The sequence below is a fragment of the Apis florea genome, unplaced genomic scaffold (genome assembly GCF_048593485.1).
Source record: "Apis florea isolate Af1SG1 unplaced genomic scaffold, ASM4859348v1 contig_3564_pilon, whole genome shotgun sequence".
Classification (NCBI taxonomy): domain Eukaryota; kingdom Metazoa; phylum Arthropoda; class Insecta; order Hymenoptera; family Apidae; genus Apis; species Apis florea.
Genome location: NW_028256782.1, coordinates 382,894 through 402,215, shown reverse-complemented (window position 1 = coordinate 402,215; position 19,322 = coordinate 382,894). Strand labels below are relative to the sequence as shown.

The window sequence follows — 19,322 nt, the reverse complement described above, 5'->3', positions numbered from 1 at the left end:
GAGGGAATAGTTTTATCCTTAACGTTCTTGAAAGAAGTTCTCTTTGATTTCCTTGAGCTGGACATCTTTTAAAATAAAGTAAAATATTTACTCGGCAAAATTTGGTAATTAATTAGTGAACAGAAATTAGCGAATCGTTCGTAATCTTACAATTAATACCTACAATTACATTGTGCATTTCTGTCGGAAATCAACAGTCAACCAATCAACGAAACCAATTATAATCTAATTATTCTATGTTTCCCAAAATTATACGATTTCCATCTCTAAAAACATCCATCCAAAACCATTAATGCAAATTCGAAAATTAATCATATGTATATATATATATATATATACCCGGTTTATTTTATTATAATAATAAACCAAAAGGGTCCGTGATTAATAGAATTATTTATACACGAACGATGTAATGGAAGAACCGTTAAATTTGCATGTTGTGTCTTGAGGATTCGATATCGGTTTTAATTATTCTTGATTTTAATGAGATCGGGATGAGCGTCGTGTTTTAACGAGCGAGCATTATCAGACGAAAGTTAATACGGGAGGGGGAAGGGGAAAGGGGATAATTATCGCGATATTTTCCAAACGAATTTTCCCAATCCCGGCCTATACGAATGTTTTGGAAAATCCGTGCTCATCCGCAACTTTGCAACGTTTAACGAGAGGCGAAACTAGAGGGTTGCGTTACATCCACCAACCCTTATGTAACCCTTTTGATGAGTGGAATAGCTCGCAAAGTTAACAATGAGAATATTTGTTGCGCAACTTCCCTGTCTCCACCCTTTCCCCTTCTTCTCGCTCAGCTTAGGAACACGAACTTTGCGGCTCTCTCTCGCGGAGAGAGAGAGAGAGAGAGAGAGAGAGAGAGAGAGAGAGAGAGAGAAAGAGAGAGAAGTTGAAACCCATTTTCCAAGATCCAAATTTAATTTTCAAACCGTGCTCGTCACACCTCGACGATCCCACGGTTAACACGCGCGTCTGGATCGCGTTGCTTTTCTGTTAAATTTCGGCTTCGTGATTCGTAATCGGGACGCTTCTTGTCTTTGCGAATGCGAAATGTCGAGTGAACTTTTTGAAATAAAGTTACCCTTTGCCCGATAAAGATATTCGCCTTTGTCTTTCGATGGTGTCCTTTGGACAAATCTCAAAAATTTATCGATCGACGATGCTCTTTCTCCACAATACCTTTTGCCAAACGCGTAATTTGAAAGCGTGCATCGATCAAAGGAACGGTTTGAACAGAACAAATAATAATTAAATAAAATTTGAACGAATATATTTTTCCCGAAATCGATCGATATCGGCGTCGATTAGCTTCTTCTTGCGCGAGATACGAAATCTAAAAATAATATCGAATTCTAAAAAAAAATATTCGTAATTCGATCGAAACAGATTTAAAACGGAAACAGATTGTAAACAGAATCCGTTCGGATCGGTTGCAATTAAACAATCGATTCAATCGAAATAGATCCTAAAAATTCAACGCGAAATGATGGAATCATTCACGGATTCGTTGCCAATTTTATCGCCGGCGAATTCCACTTTTCCAATTTCAATCTTCCACCCGTAAAAGAGAAATATTTCAATTATCTCCAAATCCACGCTCGCGCGGATTCCACTAAAACACGCTTTCCCTTCCCCCTCCCCCCAATACTCTTAACAGAATCTGCTCTCGAATACCCACACCGAATTCCAAAATATCCTGGATGCTCGCCCCGATTCGAATCAAGCGTATTCGGGCGGCGGTGCATTAGCGGCAAGGAAAGTGGAGAAAGGGACAGCCGCTCGAGACGCTCGCTCCTGAAGGCGTGAAATCGGCGTGGCAGCCCTCGTATCGGGGCGTAGGCGATGCGTGGCGAGGAACGCGGCCACGCCTCGCCGAATTAGAAAGTCGAGCGCGGATACGCGTGAAAACATCGTCTCGATCCGCGATTAACGATCCTCGGTGTCGACGTATTCCTCGAATATTATTATTCCACCTCCAGTCTCTCCTTTTGCTCCGAACGTATGAAAGTTGCGGACGAAAAGATGTGAAATCAAACCGTATCAAGCGTTAATCGTACGTCGATTTTCGAAATATCGTAATATCGTAATATTTTCTCCGTACTTGTGGATGAATGAATGAGAAATAAAACGAGATTAAAATCAGGCTACGAAATAGGGGGGAGGGGAGAATGGATTTTGTAGAATTTTATATAAATCGATCCTCCTTTTTCCCTTGGATCATTCTTCGTTCGAAGTAGAACTGGAGGAAATTTATAGAATTTTTGAGGTCGGTGTTCGTTTTCGTGTCGGGATATCAGGCCAAACGAAAATCCCAAGAATCTTTTATCTTCTCGAAATCATCTGGCGCAAGACGTTTCGACTTGTTCCGTAGCCTGAACATTGTCAAACACGTGTTACAGATGCTAGAAAATTCTTCCTTCGATCCTTTCTTCGAAGTTTCCTTAGAATTTTGAAAAAATTCAACATCACTGGTAACAAATTATTCGGGCAATTGGCATTTAACTGATTCTCTGAAATAGAAAGGTTCATCCTTTCGCCAGAGTGGAACGAATGGAAAACGAGACGAGACGAGACGAGACGAGACGGAAGCCGCGACGATCGACTCTCTTCTCTTCTCACAGGTGAATCCTCCTCCGTAGGTGACGTCCCCGGAGGTGTAGGCGGGGGTACAAAGGGCGGACCGGGGGCAAAAACTGTGAAGCGTTCTGTAGAATTTTCAATAAGGCGGGGTCGGAAGAAGAAGATTAATGCAACGCCGCCGGGGGACCTTAGGAGACGACAGCGACATGACTGTCAAAAGAACATCCCCAGGGGCGAGGTCCATTCGCTCCTTCGAGTCCGCAATCCCCGTCCTGGACCCCATTTTCTTCCTCCTCCTCCTCTTCTTCTTCTTCGTCTGCTTCTCCTTTTATTTCTTTCCCCTTTCCCCTTTTATCCTTTTCATATTTCTTCCTATTCCGTCTCGCCCGTCTCCTTTTTTCTTCGTGTCCTTGATCCTCTCCTACATAATTGCTTCTTCGATCTCTCTTTAATCCTTTCCCGTTAGACGAAAGGGGATCCCTCTTCGATCGTGATTCGTACTTCTCACTATTCCCTTCTCAACTTTATCGTTTATCCCACCATTTTTAAAAAATGATTTCCTAATAATGTGCTCGATGAGATTGGATACATTTCTTCTTTTTCTTTTTTTCTTTTTTTCTTTTTCAGGTTAAGAGAACGAAGGGATTAAGAAACCGATGGATTGTTTCCAAACCAAAAGTCTCGAGTCATCTCCCTCGCAGACAGCGAGTAGGTGTCTGGAAAGTTGGCGCCCTATGGATTACACGAGAGTAGATTGCGACGTCTCTCTGTGTCTCTCTCTCTCTCTCTCTCTCTCTTAAGGACAGATCGTCCAACAGAGGAAGACAAAGCTTATATACCTTTATAAATCTACCTCTGTAATTTTTCTCCTTTCTCCATCTCTCCATCGTTTATCCGATATCTTCCCAATTAGACCTTATCTCGTACTCCTCCCTCGATATTTACTCCTTTCTCTCGTCATCCATCTAAATTTCATCGTCGCCACGTTGCCAATGAATATGCGCGTCTTTCGTCAAAAAGCGACACACTCTGGGAGAGAGGAGTTCTCTTCTTCATGTTTTGAAGAAAGAAATATCGAAGAGAGTTAAAGTCTACGATTTAAAAAATTAAACTAACATTCTCAGAATTTCTCTTTCTTTTTTCCCCGCTAAAAATAAAAATAAGAATAGATATTTTTCCCAAACTCTTCGATTTTATACTCGTGGATAACCGCACACCATTTCCCGTGCATAGAAAATTAAACAACTCCTTCCATTCTCCTCGAAGGGAAGAAGAATAATCTCGCCCCCGTTTCCACTCCTCGACAACAACCCTCTCCTCCTCCTGTTTAATCGAGAGAAGAAAAAGAGGAAGAAGAAGAGAGGCGCGCGCGGTGCAGGTGCAGCCGCCTCGAGGCACCGAAGCGAAACGAGGAGAAAATGTCTCGGCCGCTGCCCAGCGATCGCAACTGCGATCCCCTCCCCCTCACCCTGTCGAGGGGGGGAACCGCGACGCATGCACGCAGTTCGATCAATCACACGCGTCGACGGATGCACGCGGTTGCTGGAATCGAACGTGGTTCCCCAGAGTTAAGGGTGAAAGTTTCACAATCGGTGGACGATGACAACGATGATCGGCCTCGATTTAACGGAGAAAAGATCGAAACGAAAGTTTTAAACTCTTGCTTTATAAGCGATTTGCAAACGTAATCCCAACGTAATCTTCGATTCACATATTGCATTATCTCTTTGAAAGAGATGAAACGATGAATCTTCGAGATGGATAGAGTCGTTCTTCGATGGTCTTTTGAGTCGTTTTTCTTCTTCTTCTTCTTTTTTTTTTTTTTTGAGTTGGCAAAGGGTTAAGTAGAGCAACTAATCGATTAACCTGATCGAGGGGGGAGGGGTATGGGAGGAGTTCTCCGGCGGAGAAGCGTTCGGGCGAATATTTTAATGTACACGTAGTAAATGGAGTCACGGGGGCCAATCAGGCTTCCGCGGAGAAATCTTTTAATGAATTCTTAATGGAGTTCGTTGCAAGTTTAAAAAACTTGTTTATCGAATCCCGGGGACTGGAATCAATTATTCAATCGCCCCTGCTAAGAATATTCGATTACCACGAGAATATTTATCCCAAATCTTTCCTATTTTTAAAATAATTCAAATCTAATTAACTGATATTTTTAAAAATATATATATATATATAAATTACCGCCGAGCCGAGCAACCCTTCTTCCCCTAATCGATTAATCGCTTCGTCGATCCCGAGGGAGAACACGCAAAGGATGAAATCTCCCCGAAGGGAAAAAGAAGGAAATAACAATAAATAAGGAAAGTAAAAAACGCTCCTGAAAGAGCGAGAACAAAGAATCTTCCCTTCTCGTAAAAATAAACTACAGGAAACAATCGAGAATTGCGACGTATCGAAGCACAATTTAACATTCACATCATCATCATCATCGTTATTATTCTAATCACTATTCTGCCGAAAGAATCCCATAGGCGACGATCAAACCGTGAACCGATTAGAACGAACAACTAGGCGAAGCGAAACAAAATTATAACTAGACTTTCTAACCAAAATAATCAGAATGGTCGTAGCCCTTCGAATCATTCGCCAACACTCCAAAATTTCCCCTGCTCCCGTAATTTTCCAATCGCTTTTCTCGCAGACACGACACAATCACGGATATTATCCGTATTCGTATCCCGTGTCTGCGGTCGAAATTCCGCGTTAAATAGCTTCGACTTGGGGCCGTGGCCCATCCCCCGCGCCAACCACTTCCGGGTTTCCACGCCGTTGAACGGTTTCGCAACTACGCGACGTCACGGGTGGAGGAATTATGGGACGAGCTCGCCGACCGAACGGAAATATTTTAATATAGCCACGGGGATGCGTTTTAATATACACGGGGCGATGTTGCCCCTTCCAGCCTTTTCTCCTCTCGACGAAAGGGTTGGATTTTTTTTTTTATGGCTCTATCGAGCTATGGGCCGGATTTATCGCGCTGTGCGAGGGATGCGAAGAGATCCTAGAAAGGGAAATCGAGTTTGCGCCTCGAGTTGGAAAAGTTAAAGGTTAAAAGCGTCTTCTCGACTGGAGAACTACCGCGTCCCTATTTTTCGATCGAGAGGATCGAGGGCAAGTTTCTTTTTCTTTAAAGAACGAAATCGTTCTCGAGAAAAATGCAAACGACGATTCCCGATTAATCGTCGTTAAAGGAATTCGACGAGAAAGGAAAAATTGAAGGGAGGGAGAGGGGGAAATGATGGAGAAAAAATTCCTCGAGAAAGAAAATTATCTCGGTCGCGAGGAGCATGATTTCGATTATAGATCTCTTCGCGAGCATAATGCGAAGTATCATTGTATTATTTATCAGGAACAGGTGGAATACAGCTTCAACGCTTTCGAAAACGTATGAAGAAAAGCCTGAGGGAAGATAGGGAAAAAATAAGCACTATCTGCTTGGAGGATCGTAAACAGATAACTCTTTAACCAAACGTGATGCAGATATAGATGTCGTACAAAAATTGTCGTAATAACATTCCAATGCACGGAATACATTTTCGAAAGGGGGATTGAATTATCGGGATAAGATTTTTGAAAACGTGGCGAAACGGGGCCGAAGCGTCGATTAAATCGTTTGTAAGCGAGTTTTCGACCCGATTAATTCCTCTTTAATTTTTTGACCGCGCACGTTCGTTAAATCGACCCTCCTTTTCACCACGTCGCGTGTTTTCCAATAATCGAACGAAACGGCGGCTAATTTAACGCGTCGCGCGCACCGACCGTACAAGTTATGTTATTTAATCCAATCGGCGTGTCAATTTGCACGTCAACCCGTGAATTTCAAAGCGATCGAAGACGGGTGCAAGAGAGAAAGAGAGAGAGAAAGGTTCCAACTTGTATCTCTGCGCAAGGAGGGAAAAAAAAAAAAAAAAAAAAGAACAAAGACGAATAAAGTTAAAAATAAAAGAAACCGGGGAAGGAAGATAAAGGAGGAAGACATGGATGATCGGTTTTTCAACGAAGTATAAATCTCTCTCGTGTCGCGAAAGAGAGACGATATTTTTAAAACGAAGGGGCGCGTAATTATTTTAATTACGAATCGGCCGCTGAAAATAATTCGCATCGATGATGAGATTATTTACGAGTGATTCGAGTTGACGCTCGCCATTTGCGCCAGTTTTATTCCATCGGTTCGTTATAATTCGATAGATCGGATTTACGGTCAAATCGGCGTAAATCTCGTGAATCGGTGAATTTATCGTTGCTCGTGCCCGATCCACGTGTCAATTATTTCGCGACTGTTTATTCAACAGCGACGTTAAACACGAGCAACGAAATGGAGCGATTTTTCTTTCGTCGATCCCGAGGCGCTTTTTTTTAAATATCGCGCCGCTAGAGAGTTTTCTGCGCGCCGTGAAAAAAGGGAGAAAAAGAGAGGGATCGATGAAGATCGGAGAAACAGAATTCTACCTTAACGATAGAGAAGGTTTTCGTACGTTGGCACAGATGGCGCGAATAGTTCAAACGGAACTGAATAGATCCCCGCGTGGATCGTGGATCTTTTCGAAGCGGGAAACGGAGAATTCGTATTTTAAAACAGCAAGCACATATATGATGTATATATATGTATATATATCATTTTGTAATAAACGAATGGAATACGGTTCGATCGTTAAAATTGAAATCGTACATACAAATCGTACGATTAATCGTCTGACGGAGGGGAACAGGTACATTTCCCCTCTTTCTCCGCGGCATAACGAGTCGCGCACTCCTTCAACAAAATCTTAAACGGATGCGGGATGGCAACTTGCGAAACCTCCATCGTTTTATTATACTCGTCATTTTGACGTTTCAACTCCTCCAAATACATCTTCTTCTCCTCCTCGGCTTCTTTACGCCGCGTCTCGTCCTTACACTTCCACTGCTCCTCCAATTCCTTCTTGTAGCACAACATCCTCTCCCTCTCTTCCTTCTTCGCGTTGGCGGTCAACTTGGCTTCTATTTCTATCTCCTTCTCCAACATCTCCTTCTCCAACAAACGATCCTCCTCCTCCTTCCTCTCCCTTTCGCATTTCATCCTCATCTGTATCTCGCGGCCCTCGATCGCGTCCTGCAGAAGCTTTTGTCTAGCCTCCTTGAACCTCTTCACCGCTTTGTCGCGCCTGGCTGCCGCCTCGTCCAGGGACTGTTGCACCAGTCGGTCAATCTCTACGTTCCTCCTCTTCTCCTGTTTCTTCAATTTTTCCAAATATTCCAAATAAGACAACAACTCGGCACGGAAAGCCGCCGTGGTCTCCACGATGGCGGCCTCCTCCCTCGCCAATTCCTCGGTGACGATAACCCCTCTCAAATGATCCATCTCCTTCTCGTAGCGATCCTGCTCCGCCAACCTCGCCTTGGCCAGCTGAATCTGTTCCAGCAGATCCTTCTTCATCTTTTCCTTCCTCTCGCGATCCTTCTCCAACTTGTCGAGCTCCTCCTTGCGAATCACCTCCCGTAGACGTTCCATGTGCTCCACGTCCTCCTGCCGTATCTGCTTTTTGTGCTCCTCCAAAGCCGATTTCCCTGCAATTTGTTTCAACAGAACGAGGGTGTCCTGCTCTTGGAGGAGGCTACGTCTCTTCGTTTCCTCCACGTCCCTCTGCTTCTTCGCCTCCACCTCTTTCAGCATCATCTGGTGCCAGAAATCATCCAACTCTTTGTCAGCCCGCTTCTTAGCCTCGTTCTCCACCATTTGGACGAGATTGATTTGTTTCGCTTCGATTATAGCCCTCTTCGACAATTCCTCCCGGAGGAGCACGTTTCCCATCGTGTACTGTTGCATCCTCTTCTTGGCCAGCAGAGCCAACCGTTGCTCCTCCTCCTCTTTGCGTATTTCTTCTATCGTGCGCCGCATATCGTCCATTCTTGCGTCGGCACCGTGCTGGGCCTGGTCTATCACCTCGTGGATCAACCCCATCTCTTCCTTCAACAGTATCTCTCGCAATTTTTCCCGACGCACGTTCACCATGTCTTCGTGAGATATCAGACCTGAACGAAGAATTATCGATTGCTGACCGATTACACACGTATTTTAATCGAATAGAACGAATCGATTGAGATAATGCTTCTTTTACGATCGTGTTATTTTGAAAGTATCGAAATTTCTGTGAAAGTATTTTTGAAAATAATTCGAAAACTGTGTGATATCGTTTAGAACTTCGTCAACTTTTACTACACTCCGTTTCAAAAATAATCCTGGCTAACTTTATTATTACACTTTTCTCTTTTCCTAAAGAAAAAAAAAAAAAAAAAAAAAAAGAAAGGAAAAAAAATCCCCCAATCTCGACTCACGCGAAAAAACTTCAACAATCAAGCTTCAACACATTATGCGCAATTCTACACACGCACCTCTTACTTCAACGCGTGTCCTGACGACCAACACCCCATACATTCCTCCCAAGTACCTTGCTGAACGTGCTGCCTGATACCCTTCCTCCTGATCCTCCAGTTCGAGTGTTTCTCGAACTCTATGATCTTCGTCACGTGCTCATAGTCCCTCCTCTTCTCCTCCTTGAAGTTCTCGTACGATTCGGGTATAGGGACCTTCTTGCAACCGGTCCTCTCGCGCAATCTGTATCCCCACCACACGTTCGGGCTGCCGATGGCAACCGCGTTGCATTTCCTCGGCTTGAGGGGGCCGCATTGCACCTCCTCCAACTTGAAGAAACTCATGATTTCTTTCACAGATCGAACTGAACTGACGAGAAACTAGGGGGGGGGGGGGAGAGAATTAGGTTAGAAATTTCGTTTTACGACGGATCTTCCTCACGGATGGATGATCGACTGGATAACGGTGTTTACGTTACGTTACTACGCGACGACCGCCTCCTATTGAATTAATATTTGAGCCGAAGGGAGGGAGGGGAGGGGGAGACGGCGGGGGAGGCGGTTGATTTGCAACTGCGGTCTGGTTACGGTTCGGTTAGGCTGGGTACACTTGGATCCTTGCTCAATGCCCTGGAACGTGACTGATGCGCACGAACACGCTCCAAGGCGGCGAATAGGTGTTCGAAAGGGCCGTCTCTGGCGCGGTAATTGGATCATTACTGGGAATTAATGGGCTATCAATGGGGCTGGTCGTTTTTCTCGCTTGCCTGCCAAATGTTTCGTGTTCCCCCGTGCTTTTGATTCTACTCACCTCTATCCCCCCGCTCTCTTTCCATCTCGACTCTTTACGCGATGGCGAATATTTCTTCTTTTCTTTTCTTTCGTAAATATACGAGGATAAATCGTTGCACAGGTAACGATTAACTCGATCGAGGATCTTCATTATTTTTCGATCGTAATATTAATCGATGAAAACGATGTGCATTTTACGGATTGACTTCCTTTTTCTACTTTCTCGTTTTTAACACGGCGATCGACATGTTCTCTTCTTCTTCTTCTTCTTTGTTCCAAAAGTTGAATCTCGTTTTAATTTTATCGCGTTCGGATCGAGGGATCGAAAAACTTGGAAGGTAGGAGAAATTTTTAAAATGCATCCCCGCTCGATGGATGGTTGGGCACGTTTGCAACGAGTGAAAATCAATTATCCGGGGAAATCGTGGAATGGAAGGCAAGAGCAACGATGTTTCGCGAGGGAGCGGGGCGGAGAACTCGATGGCAAAGTGCTAACATTGCACCCCCGTCAGAAGTTCAGGACTTCGGCGGCGGGTTCGTCTTTCAAGTTCATCGAGTTTACGAGACTCCGTGTAGTTCGATTACACGCCCCCAGCCATGACTGTAACGCAATATCTATATCGAAGTAATCAAGCTCACAATATCCCCGATTTAGGCAGGAAATTTCGTCGGCAGACGGGGAAGGGGTGGGTGGTTGCACGCGTCGATTCGAGAATTACACGCTCCCCGCCTCGATTCTCTCGCCCGTGTTCGAACGTTGTCGCAGCGTCGTACGAATGATTTTCCACGCGTATTTGCACTCCCTGTGAAATTTCACACAGATTTCTATGGAACGATTGTCGAACGATTGTCGAGAAGAGGGATTACATTGTCTTGGATGATGAGCGAGTAGATTCGTTTCGATTCAATTCGATTCGTTTTGATAGATTGATTTCGTTCGACGATCCTCGTTCGAGTTTCTAGACTCCTACGTTTTCGTAAGAAATTTTTTTTACAACTTGGAAATTCAAAGAGAGAGAGAGAGAGAGAGAGAGAGAGAGAGGAGAGAGAGAGAGAGAACGATAAAGCAAAGAGTCGATCGAGTAAAGGAAATAAAAATAAAATTACGCGTTAGTAAGTACGTTGGTTAGTGGATCGATCGATATCGTGCAATTTCTCGATCGAGAAATTTATATATTAATTCTGTAATTGAAATAAAATTCAATTAGAGAATTTTAATGGTTGCCCAATATATAATTTGAATCATTTCGATAATAAACGATTCTTGTTTGTTTCGAAAATGGAAAAAAAAAAAAAATCTTTTCTGCAATTTACTTAAAATAACTTCACAAAAATATCCATAAAATATTTTCATATTAAATTATACATTCCATTATTATTATTATACATTTCCAAATATAATAACGAAATAATAACGAGCAAATTCGCAAATTTAATTCGCAAATTTTTTAGAATTACAATAAAGCAACAAAAATTCGGCTAAAAAAAAAAAAGAAATAATAATAATAATAATAATAATTTAAACTTCGCCAGGTATATACGGAATTTTCTCGGCCACCTTGTAATTGTACGATTGTGGATAACCGTACAACCGATTCGTTATTCAATTATCAAAATTAGTTCGTGCCGATATCCGATGGATGGAGTTTCGTTTCTGCCGATTTCTCGAAAGTGAGGACGATAACGGGAGTGCTAATCACGGGGCCGGAAACCGTTGCTCACAATACTAACCTGGCGTAGGGGATACCATGATCAACGAGGTGGTTCCCCCAGGCATGAGGCCACAAGCTGAAGCCTGTAAGTACTCCTAACATGAGTATTTGTGCGTTAAATTTTTGATAGTGTGGGGTTCTTGCGTTAAACGCAAACCCCATGCATAATCTTCCAACGAAATCCGCCCTAGAATTCTTTTAGTCGAAGAAAAGACCAGAGAAACGGATATAACAATATTTTTACTTTAAAATTTCATCGAATTTTTTTCACACTTACTTAGGAAAAGTTTTTTCGATCAGAAAAAAATCTCAAAAAGCATCTTTCTTTCACGATTCAAATTATATCGATCATCGAACATTTTTTCCTATTTTTTTAAAAAAAAAAAAAATCTACTTTCTTAAAAATTGGATCATTTGATAATTAATAATAACAATATTATAATAATAATAATAATAATAATAATAATAATAATAATAATAATAATAATAATAAGAGAAAAAAAAGAAGAAATACTGGTGTAGTAAAATTATACAATATAAAAAAAAACCAGCCGAGCATATTATCCCGATTAACGATCAATTTCCCATTTCGCAGTTCGCAGCGCGAAGACGGATCACCGATGAAAAAAAGCCTAGCAGACGACCCAGTTCATCTCGATTCATCCTCCTTCCGCCGACAATCATCACCGCACCAATCATCTTCTCGCGAAAACCTCGTCGTCTTCGAAATCCTCAAACCTCCTCGATCCGCATCGTCATCGAATCTTTCTTTCACCTCCTTCGAGATCGAGCGAAAAACACGCGACCCACTTCTCTTCTCCAGCCCGCCTCGACGAGGCCTTCCTTCTCTTCAAACTCTCCGCCACTCTCGGCTTTCCAGGCGGAGTGAAAAGCCCCCGTTTCCGGCAGAAACGTTTCGCGTCGTAGCCGGTTCGCTCGTGGCGGACGGAAGAGGCCGAGGATGAGAAGTTTTCGCCGGGAGAAGGAGACGAGTGGCGTCGTCCAACTCACCTAGTTTCCACGCGGAACAGGCCAGGAATCCTCTCTTGAGACATTGACATTTCATATTGCGCACAGCTTAACGTAACCCCCCAAGTGTCCCTCGGACAACGGTGAAGAATCGCTCGAGGGTCGAGCGAACAAGAGCGGTCCTAGAGCAGATCACAATGATACGCGGCGTTCCGCTCGCTCCGCCCGGGGATATCATCTTCCATCATCGAACGGATCGAATCGAGCGTTGATTCCGCGCGTCATCGCAACGCCATCGAAACGCTGACTACCGATTTCTCGTATTCGTCGAGCATCGTTATAGTCGCGAGGGGGGGGGGGGGGGGGGGGGGATATATATATATATTCGGCGCGAATGAAACACGAAACGTGGCTCACAACGTTGGTTGGTGTCGTAACAACTCTCTGCCTTTAATCGAGACAAATAGGCGGCATGGCTTGAGAATCAATCGAGGATCGATTCATCGATTGCTCTTTACAAATTTATACGTATACATATTGCGCGCACGTGTATATAACATAATTATACAGAAATTTTTTCTCGTATTCGTCGAGCATCGTTAACTCGTCGAAATTACACAGTGAGACGGTTTTTTTTTCTTTTTTTCTTTTCCTACGAGATTGTTTGATATTGTATTCGGAGTATCATCCACGAGAAGCTTAAAAACGATACGCGCGCGTGTACGTGTGTGTGTGTGTGTGTGGGTGTGTGGGGTGTGTGCGTGTGTGCGCTTGACGCGATTCGATTCTTCAGAGTCGGTTTTTTTTAATGCCACGAAATGGCAAACCACGAATTCCGTTCCCACGATTGATAATCGATAATCGGTCGAATTATCGGTTTCGATTCGAGGGCGATGAAATCAAGCTTGAACGGAGTCATCGTCATCTCCTCCTCCTCCTCCTCCTCCTCCTCCTGTGTAGCGGATCTTCTCTCGCGGGCTACTCGTGGGAGTATTTTTAGGTGTAACCCTTCCATTGGAAAAGTATTTGCGGCTTAATGCGGCGGTGTTTGAGCGTGTTGAATCGATCAGATCGAGCGTATACGTTCGTTGTCGTTTGTTGGGGGATTTGTTTCGGTTTGTTCGGCAATTGTACGCGTTTTTAACGCGCGAAACGTTTGATTCCTCGTCGGACATTTTTTTTTTTGTTCTCGTTGCGAAAATGCATGCTCTGGTTTCTTTTTCCGTTTTAATGCTAAAATATAATAACAATCGATAATCGATTAATTAAAGATAAGAAGGTGATGGAAGGTAGCTAAAGAGATCGAGAAATCTCGAATAGGAAGCATAATAATATGTAAATATGGAAAGGAAGATTTGGGATAAAAGCGTGTGACTATGAAAGCGTGTAGTCGAAGCGAGTTAAAAAAAAAAAAAAAAGAAAGAAAGAAAGGATAATTGTATACGAGAGAGAGAGAGAGAGAGAGAGAGAGAGAAAGAGAGAGTATGCTAAACGTACGGTGAAACGATTTCTACGATATGATACAGACTAAACAGTGTAATGTACGTGATGGAACGTAGTAGCAAAAGGCACGAATCTTTCTTATCATGAATCGACGTATCTCTAAGACGGCTACGATCCTCTCGTTCAATGGTCAATCGATGAATTTTTCTCCTTTTTTTTTTTTTTTCCCCCTCTCTGGAATAAATACGAAAGAGAAGCGGAAACAAGAATATCAAGGATCGTAGCGACGCGTGTCTCTGTGTATGCGTGTGTGTATGTATGCGTGTGTATACGTAAATGAATCGACGTGCGTTTAATCGCGACACGATTCCTCGGTTCTCGCATCGATCCAGTCTTTCTCCAGTCCTCTTACTTTATTATTTTAAACGTTTTTCTCACGCTTCGGTCAATATTTGAAAAATAAACACGATCCCCCGTCCAAGGAGATCGTAAGAATCGACGAAACCGACGAATATCTCGACTCGCGAAAACGTCACGTCGATACACTTTTAATAATCGATCCGCTTCCTCCTCCTCCTCCTCCTCCTCCTCCTACCATTCTCAATTACGATCGCGTTTCAATTATATTCCCGTGATAACAGGACCGACCGACCAATCAAGAGAAATTCAAGTGGATCGAACCAAAGGACGAATCAAACGTCGATCGTCCAATATAACATTATTATTATTATTACATACAGGAGGAAAATGGGTTATTCGCGGACAGATTTCCCTAACTAGTAATAATAATCGCAAGGTCGCGCTCGAACGCTCGTATACGTGCTGCTGCCTCGATCGAATCTGCCTCGATACAATTACAATCGAAAAACACGATAAACGAGCTTCGAGAATCTGGTATCTGGAATCTTTATACTCTTCGAAAGAGTAAAGAAAAGAAAAAAAAAATACATACATATATATACGTGTATATATATATATATATATATATATATATATATATAATAAACGATCCTCTTTAATTTTCGAAGACGAAAAATTCCAGCCACCGTTCCAGCGCTTTCCTATTTTTCTTCTTTCTTCTGTCGTCCAAGCGAGATTAATAATAGAATGACGATGATGACCGATCGAATCGTATGATGATATTGTAACGCTTTTTCCTTTTTTTTTTTTTTTCCCCTTTTCTTTTCTTTCTTTATCGATCGAAGGCCAAGAACTCCGCGGCAGGAATTCGCTAAGGCGTGGTCGTCGATCCGGTGGTCGCGGATGGGATGGCCGTGGGCGGTGGACCGGAAGCGGGCATCGTCGGCGGCGCGTAAGGGCTTCCGCAGAGTTGATCCGCGATTCGTCCACCCTCGCGGAGCCCGCTGAGAAATGCGCCGTGCACGGTCGCCGGGTAATTTCTTATGGTGTGCTCTCCTGAAAGCACAAGATCGGTCCGCGAGACCGCGTTAAACAAACGAAAAGAAAGAGGGGGGGGGAGGGGGGAAAGAAAAAATGAGGTTACCCCTTTGAGCGAAAGACACTCCCCTCTCCTTCCCCTCCTCGTCTTTCTTCTGTTCAGGTCGGCTCTTTGAAGATGGCGACCTTGGTCGATTTCGAGGGGAGGAGCAAGGAGCACAAGCGAGAATATAAATGGAAAGGCAATTTTGTTTTGACAAGGTTGTTAAAGGGGGTCGAGAGGTTGGTGAAAGAGATGCTTTGGAAAATGTACTCTACGTATGATTTTTCTAGAGTTTCTGGAGTAAGCTTTTGCGATGCGCTACTTCTCCTTATTCTGAATGCTAAACGTAACGTAAAAAAATCGCGATCTTTGCGGCCGGATACAAAGATTCAGAGCATTGGAAAATTCGCGTAAATAATTAAGAAAGGAGACAAAGGTTAAAATTTGTGTAAATTGCATCTTGATCTCGAGAAACGGTTGAAAATCGTGGCTACGATCATTTTAGATCGATTTTAGATTCGTTTCGTCGAAAATAACTCGTCTTAAATCCATCCAACGAAACCATGAAATCCAATTTCAAAAGGGCACTCTATCGAGGATGAAAGGCATGGAGGAGAGAAAAGCACAGCCTCGACCCGCCTCAAAAAGATACGATTCACGGCGGGAATTGCGCTCTCTTTATCGGCGGGCAGACTCCAAAGTCCACTTCGTTTCTTCTCCGAAGAAGCGAGCGAAAAAGGAGATGGCCAGTGAAAATATCGCGGATAACGCTAAATATTTACCTGCGAAGAAAACCCTGGGTTGCGGTGGCGGTGCGCCAGGTGTGGCAGGAGGTGCGACAGGGGCGGCCAGAAGATCGTAATCGCTACCGGAACTGCCGACCGCGACGAAGCTGTACGAGCCTCTCGCCCATGGATCCGCTCGCCATCTCGTCACTACGCTCTCGCGCGGCTGTGGGACCACTTGATTTCCAAAGATACCCTTCAGAAAAAACAACCATGCGTTATTTGCCGAACAATCCCGCGCGACACGGATCGGGACGAACGATCAACGGCTTTTCTCAACGGCCGTTCCACGATCGATCGATAATCTAATCAAATCGATAAACGTTTCGTTCACTTTTTTTAAAAGAAAAAATTTTTTTGCGTATCGAAGAAAATGAGAGGAAGATAACGATCGATAAATTGGATGAAAATTTACCTTCAAGACGGCTATGCAACGTCCAACGATCACGTCGTCGCTGACATTCTCCATGACGCAGGCAGCCTCTCCAGCGACCAGAGCCAATAACACCGGCGCCTTGTAAAGGTTCCAGAAGAGGAAGAGCTCGCCACGCGACGCGGTTGTGCTCCCCACGTGGCCAAACAAATTGGCGGTCGGATCCCAGAAGATCCGTTCGAAGCACAGCACCACCTGACGTGACGGATTCCAGGGAATTACTTCCTTGCCCTCTAGCCGGCCCCTCGTCCACCGATTATCTCTCGACCGAGGCGCGCCGACCAACCAACGAGCCATCCGTTTGGTCGAGTTTTCGCTGGACGAGAGTTTCCATTTTGGAGGGGGGAGGATGGTGAAATTTTCTACGAGAATCTATTGGGATACTTGGACGCGAAAAGATGGATTTCAAGAATTTTAATTCGGGGGAAAATGTGAAGACCCGGATTTTCAATTATATACAGGATATAATTTTCTGTTCTACAACGCGAAACGTTAGGGAGATTGCAGTGGATGCTCGTAAGCTTGTTTGGAGAAAATATTATATACCCGTTGGTTCCGGCAAATCCTGCGGTTTAAGGGTTGCTCACGTAAACGTTTATCTCAGTTCCCTCGTCCCCATGAATCATTCTCTTTGCAGAGTGCTCGTTTAAGAGAATTACAAAATTCAGGGCCCGCGTATCCCCCCCAAAAGGAGATTCCCAAATTTCAACCCAATTGACTTCGCGTCACGAACTCGAGAAAAAAAGGGCAACGAATCCTCGAGATCTCAAGTATCTATCATTCTTCGTACATTTCCTCGTATGCTCACATTATCGTGCGACGATAAGCGCGTCTTTAACATCTCTCAATCTTCGTGACATTTCGGTAACGGTACAAATTTCTCGCTAAGAAAGCTGTCCATAAATCGATACGACGCGGATATACAAATAAAACTCGTGGAATCCACGAAGAAACGGAAGAATGCTCGCGTCTATTTCGAAACCAATCGTCCCACGAATATACATCGACACCGTACGGAATACAACATGTTATACCCCGTCACAGCGCATCGAACGAGGCCTGTGACACGCAACGAGGTCCCCAAAAACCCACGTCCAATTTAACGTTGGCCGAAACAACGACCTCTCCGTACCCCCGAGACCCCTTTAAACCGCAAGATCCCGGCATTCTCTCCCACATGCATCGCGGCACCGATTCCGTAAATTACCCCACCGAGGCGAAATCGCGGCGAATTTATTCGGCCGGGGTTTATCGATCGGCGGGATCCGTCTCGCCGCCGCGATGAGCCTTTAATTTCCTTCCAGTGGAGGAGGAAGGGGTCCCTCGTAAACCGAGCACGGGAGGCCCCGTAAAAGGAACGTGTCCCCGGCGTAAGAAGCGACACGAGCCACGTCACCGTTCCGCTCGCGACGAAAGAGCGCCGCCCGATCACAATATATCTCATTGGGGGCCCGGGCCCCCGACAAGTTCGATCGTCGGCATAAATCAGAGAGGTTGGTCTTGGGGAGGGAGGTCTTACCTTATTTAAATTGCCGAAACCGAGCCTCTGAATAGCCTGCGACTTCCAGTCCGGAAGCGGAGGATTGAAGGCGACCGCGGACGGCGGCGCGGACGCCTTGAGCACTCCGAGGGGGAGGGTGACCAGCACCGCGTCCGCCTTGTACACCGTGTGATTTGTGTGGGGGCTGCGCGAGGGTGCGGCCCACACCTCCACCCCGTTCACCCCGTAGCGGACCGCCCTTGCAGCCGTGTTCAGCCGGATGTCCAGGCCCTCGGACAGAGCAACAGGTACGCACGAGTAGCCGTTGCGAACTGGAAAAAAAAAAAGAGAAAAAAAGAAGAGAGAGAAGGAGGATGACGAGGTCGGGGACACGACGAGAGCACGACACGACGAGAGGCGGTTGATTAAGGCGGTGGTGACAAATGGGAAGGTAATGGAGGTTCGATGGGATCGGGATGATAGGTGGATGGGGCGGATGGTAATGTTCCGAGGACTTGTGATTGGGGTGATAATAGAGGGACATGATGGAGGGTGGTGCGCGTTTCCTCGTTTCCTCCAACGCGTGATGTTACTCGGTGTAATCGTGTTTCATCGCGTGATTGTATACACGATTATACACGTTTCTTTCTTGCGGTGGTAGAGCGGTATATTTGCGAAGTTCGAATCAATTTCGAACGCGTTAGCAGTTTATTTTTTCGTTTAAAGTGCCATATGCTCAATAATCATATCGTCGAATTTATAGAAAGGGTAAATCGATAAAGCGCAAAAGTATCTTCGCTATTTCCATCCCGATCTCCGTATCGCGGAACGAAAAGTTCCCGAATACAGGCGCGAATTACACGCGAAGCTTGGTGGTATCTCTATCTCTAAAATGGATATACCACGAAATCTTCGAGCTCGGATTATCGGGACGGATTACGGAAACGTATATGGCTGCAACATATTTTCCTGCGCCTCGTGTCGAATTCGCGTGGATCTCGCGCAAAGTTGGGCCGCGGCGGGGTTGAAATTCCGCGGGACCGATGCCACCGGATGCGATAAAGGCTCCATTACCGGTTAATTGGATATTTCGCATTAGCCAAATCAGGACACCTGACGCGGTCCTAAATTCTCGTAAGCACATTCGAACCCTGTAACATCCGCCGCGCATGTACTAATAATGATACACAGGCGTCTCCACTTAGGGGGGTTAATTATGTTGATGGCCGGCAGCGTGCTAACAACCTGTCCCTGTCTCTCTCTCTCTCTCTCTCTCACTACACACACACACACACGAATCCTCTACGCGGCGGATACA

At 44.6% G+C, this 19,322-nt stretch overlaps 2 protein-coding genes and 1 non-coding gene across 4 annotated transcripts in view; 1 reads left to right on the top strand and 2 right to left on the bottom strand.

Annotated features, from left to right (window-relative positions):
- Positions 1-7,187: 7,187 nt before the first annotated feature.
- LOC100869251 (uncharacterized) lies at positions 7,188-9,431 on the bottom strand. 2 transcript variants are annotated; one of them, XM_086914007.1, is made up of 2 exons: positions 9,027-9,431; positions 7,188-8,610 (listed from the first exon to the last, which is right to left on the bottom strand). In XM_086914007.1, the coding sequence occupies exons 1-2, from the start codon at positions 9,292-9,294 to the stop codon at positions 7,283-7,285; spliced, it is 1,596 nt and encodes a 531-aa protein (XP_086770133.1). In that variant the 5' UTR covers positions 9,295-9,431; the 3' UTR covers positions 7,188-7,282. The 2 variants fall into 2 exon arrangements, with proteins under 2 accessions (XP_086770133.1, XP_003689602.3); XM_003689554.4 differs by having other exon boundaries at positions 8,971-9,153.
- A 2,033-nt stretch (positions 9,432-11,464) lies between these two features.
- On the top strand, positions 11,465-11,615 carry LOC116414618 (U1 spliceosomal RNA). The gene has a single exon (XR_004225149.1). It is a non-coding gene; the product is annotated as a U1 spliceosomal RNA (small nuclear RNA).
- A 3,400-nt stretch (positions 11,616-15,015) lies between these two features.
- Positions 15,016-19,322, bottom strand: part of Su(var)3-3 (lysine-specific histone demethylase Su(var)3-3) — a 96,129-nt gene continuing 91,822 nt past the window's right edge. The window contains exons 11-14 of the mRNA XM_012487843.3: positions 18,044-18,336; positions 16,507-16,719; positions 16,089-16,287; positions 15,016-15,281 (exon numbers count right to left, since the gene is read on the bottom strand). Coding sequence (XP_012343297.1) covers positions 15,097-15,281; positions 16,089-16,287; positions 16,507-16,719; positions 18,044-18,336 — 890 coding nt within the window. The 3' untranslated portion in view covers positions 15,016-15,096. The remainder of the gene's footprint in view (positions 15,282-16,088; positions 16,288-16,506; positions 16,720-18,043; positions 18,337-19,322) is intronic.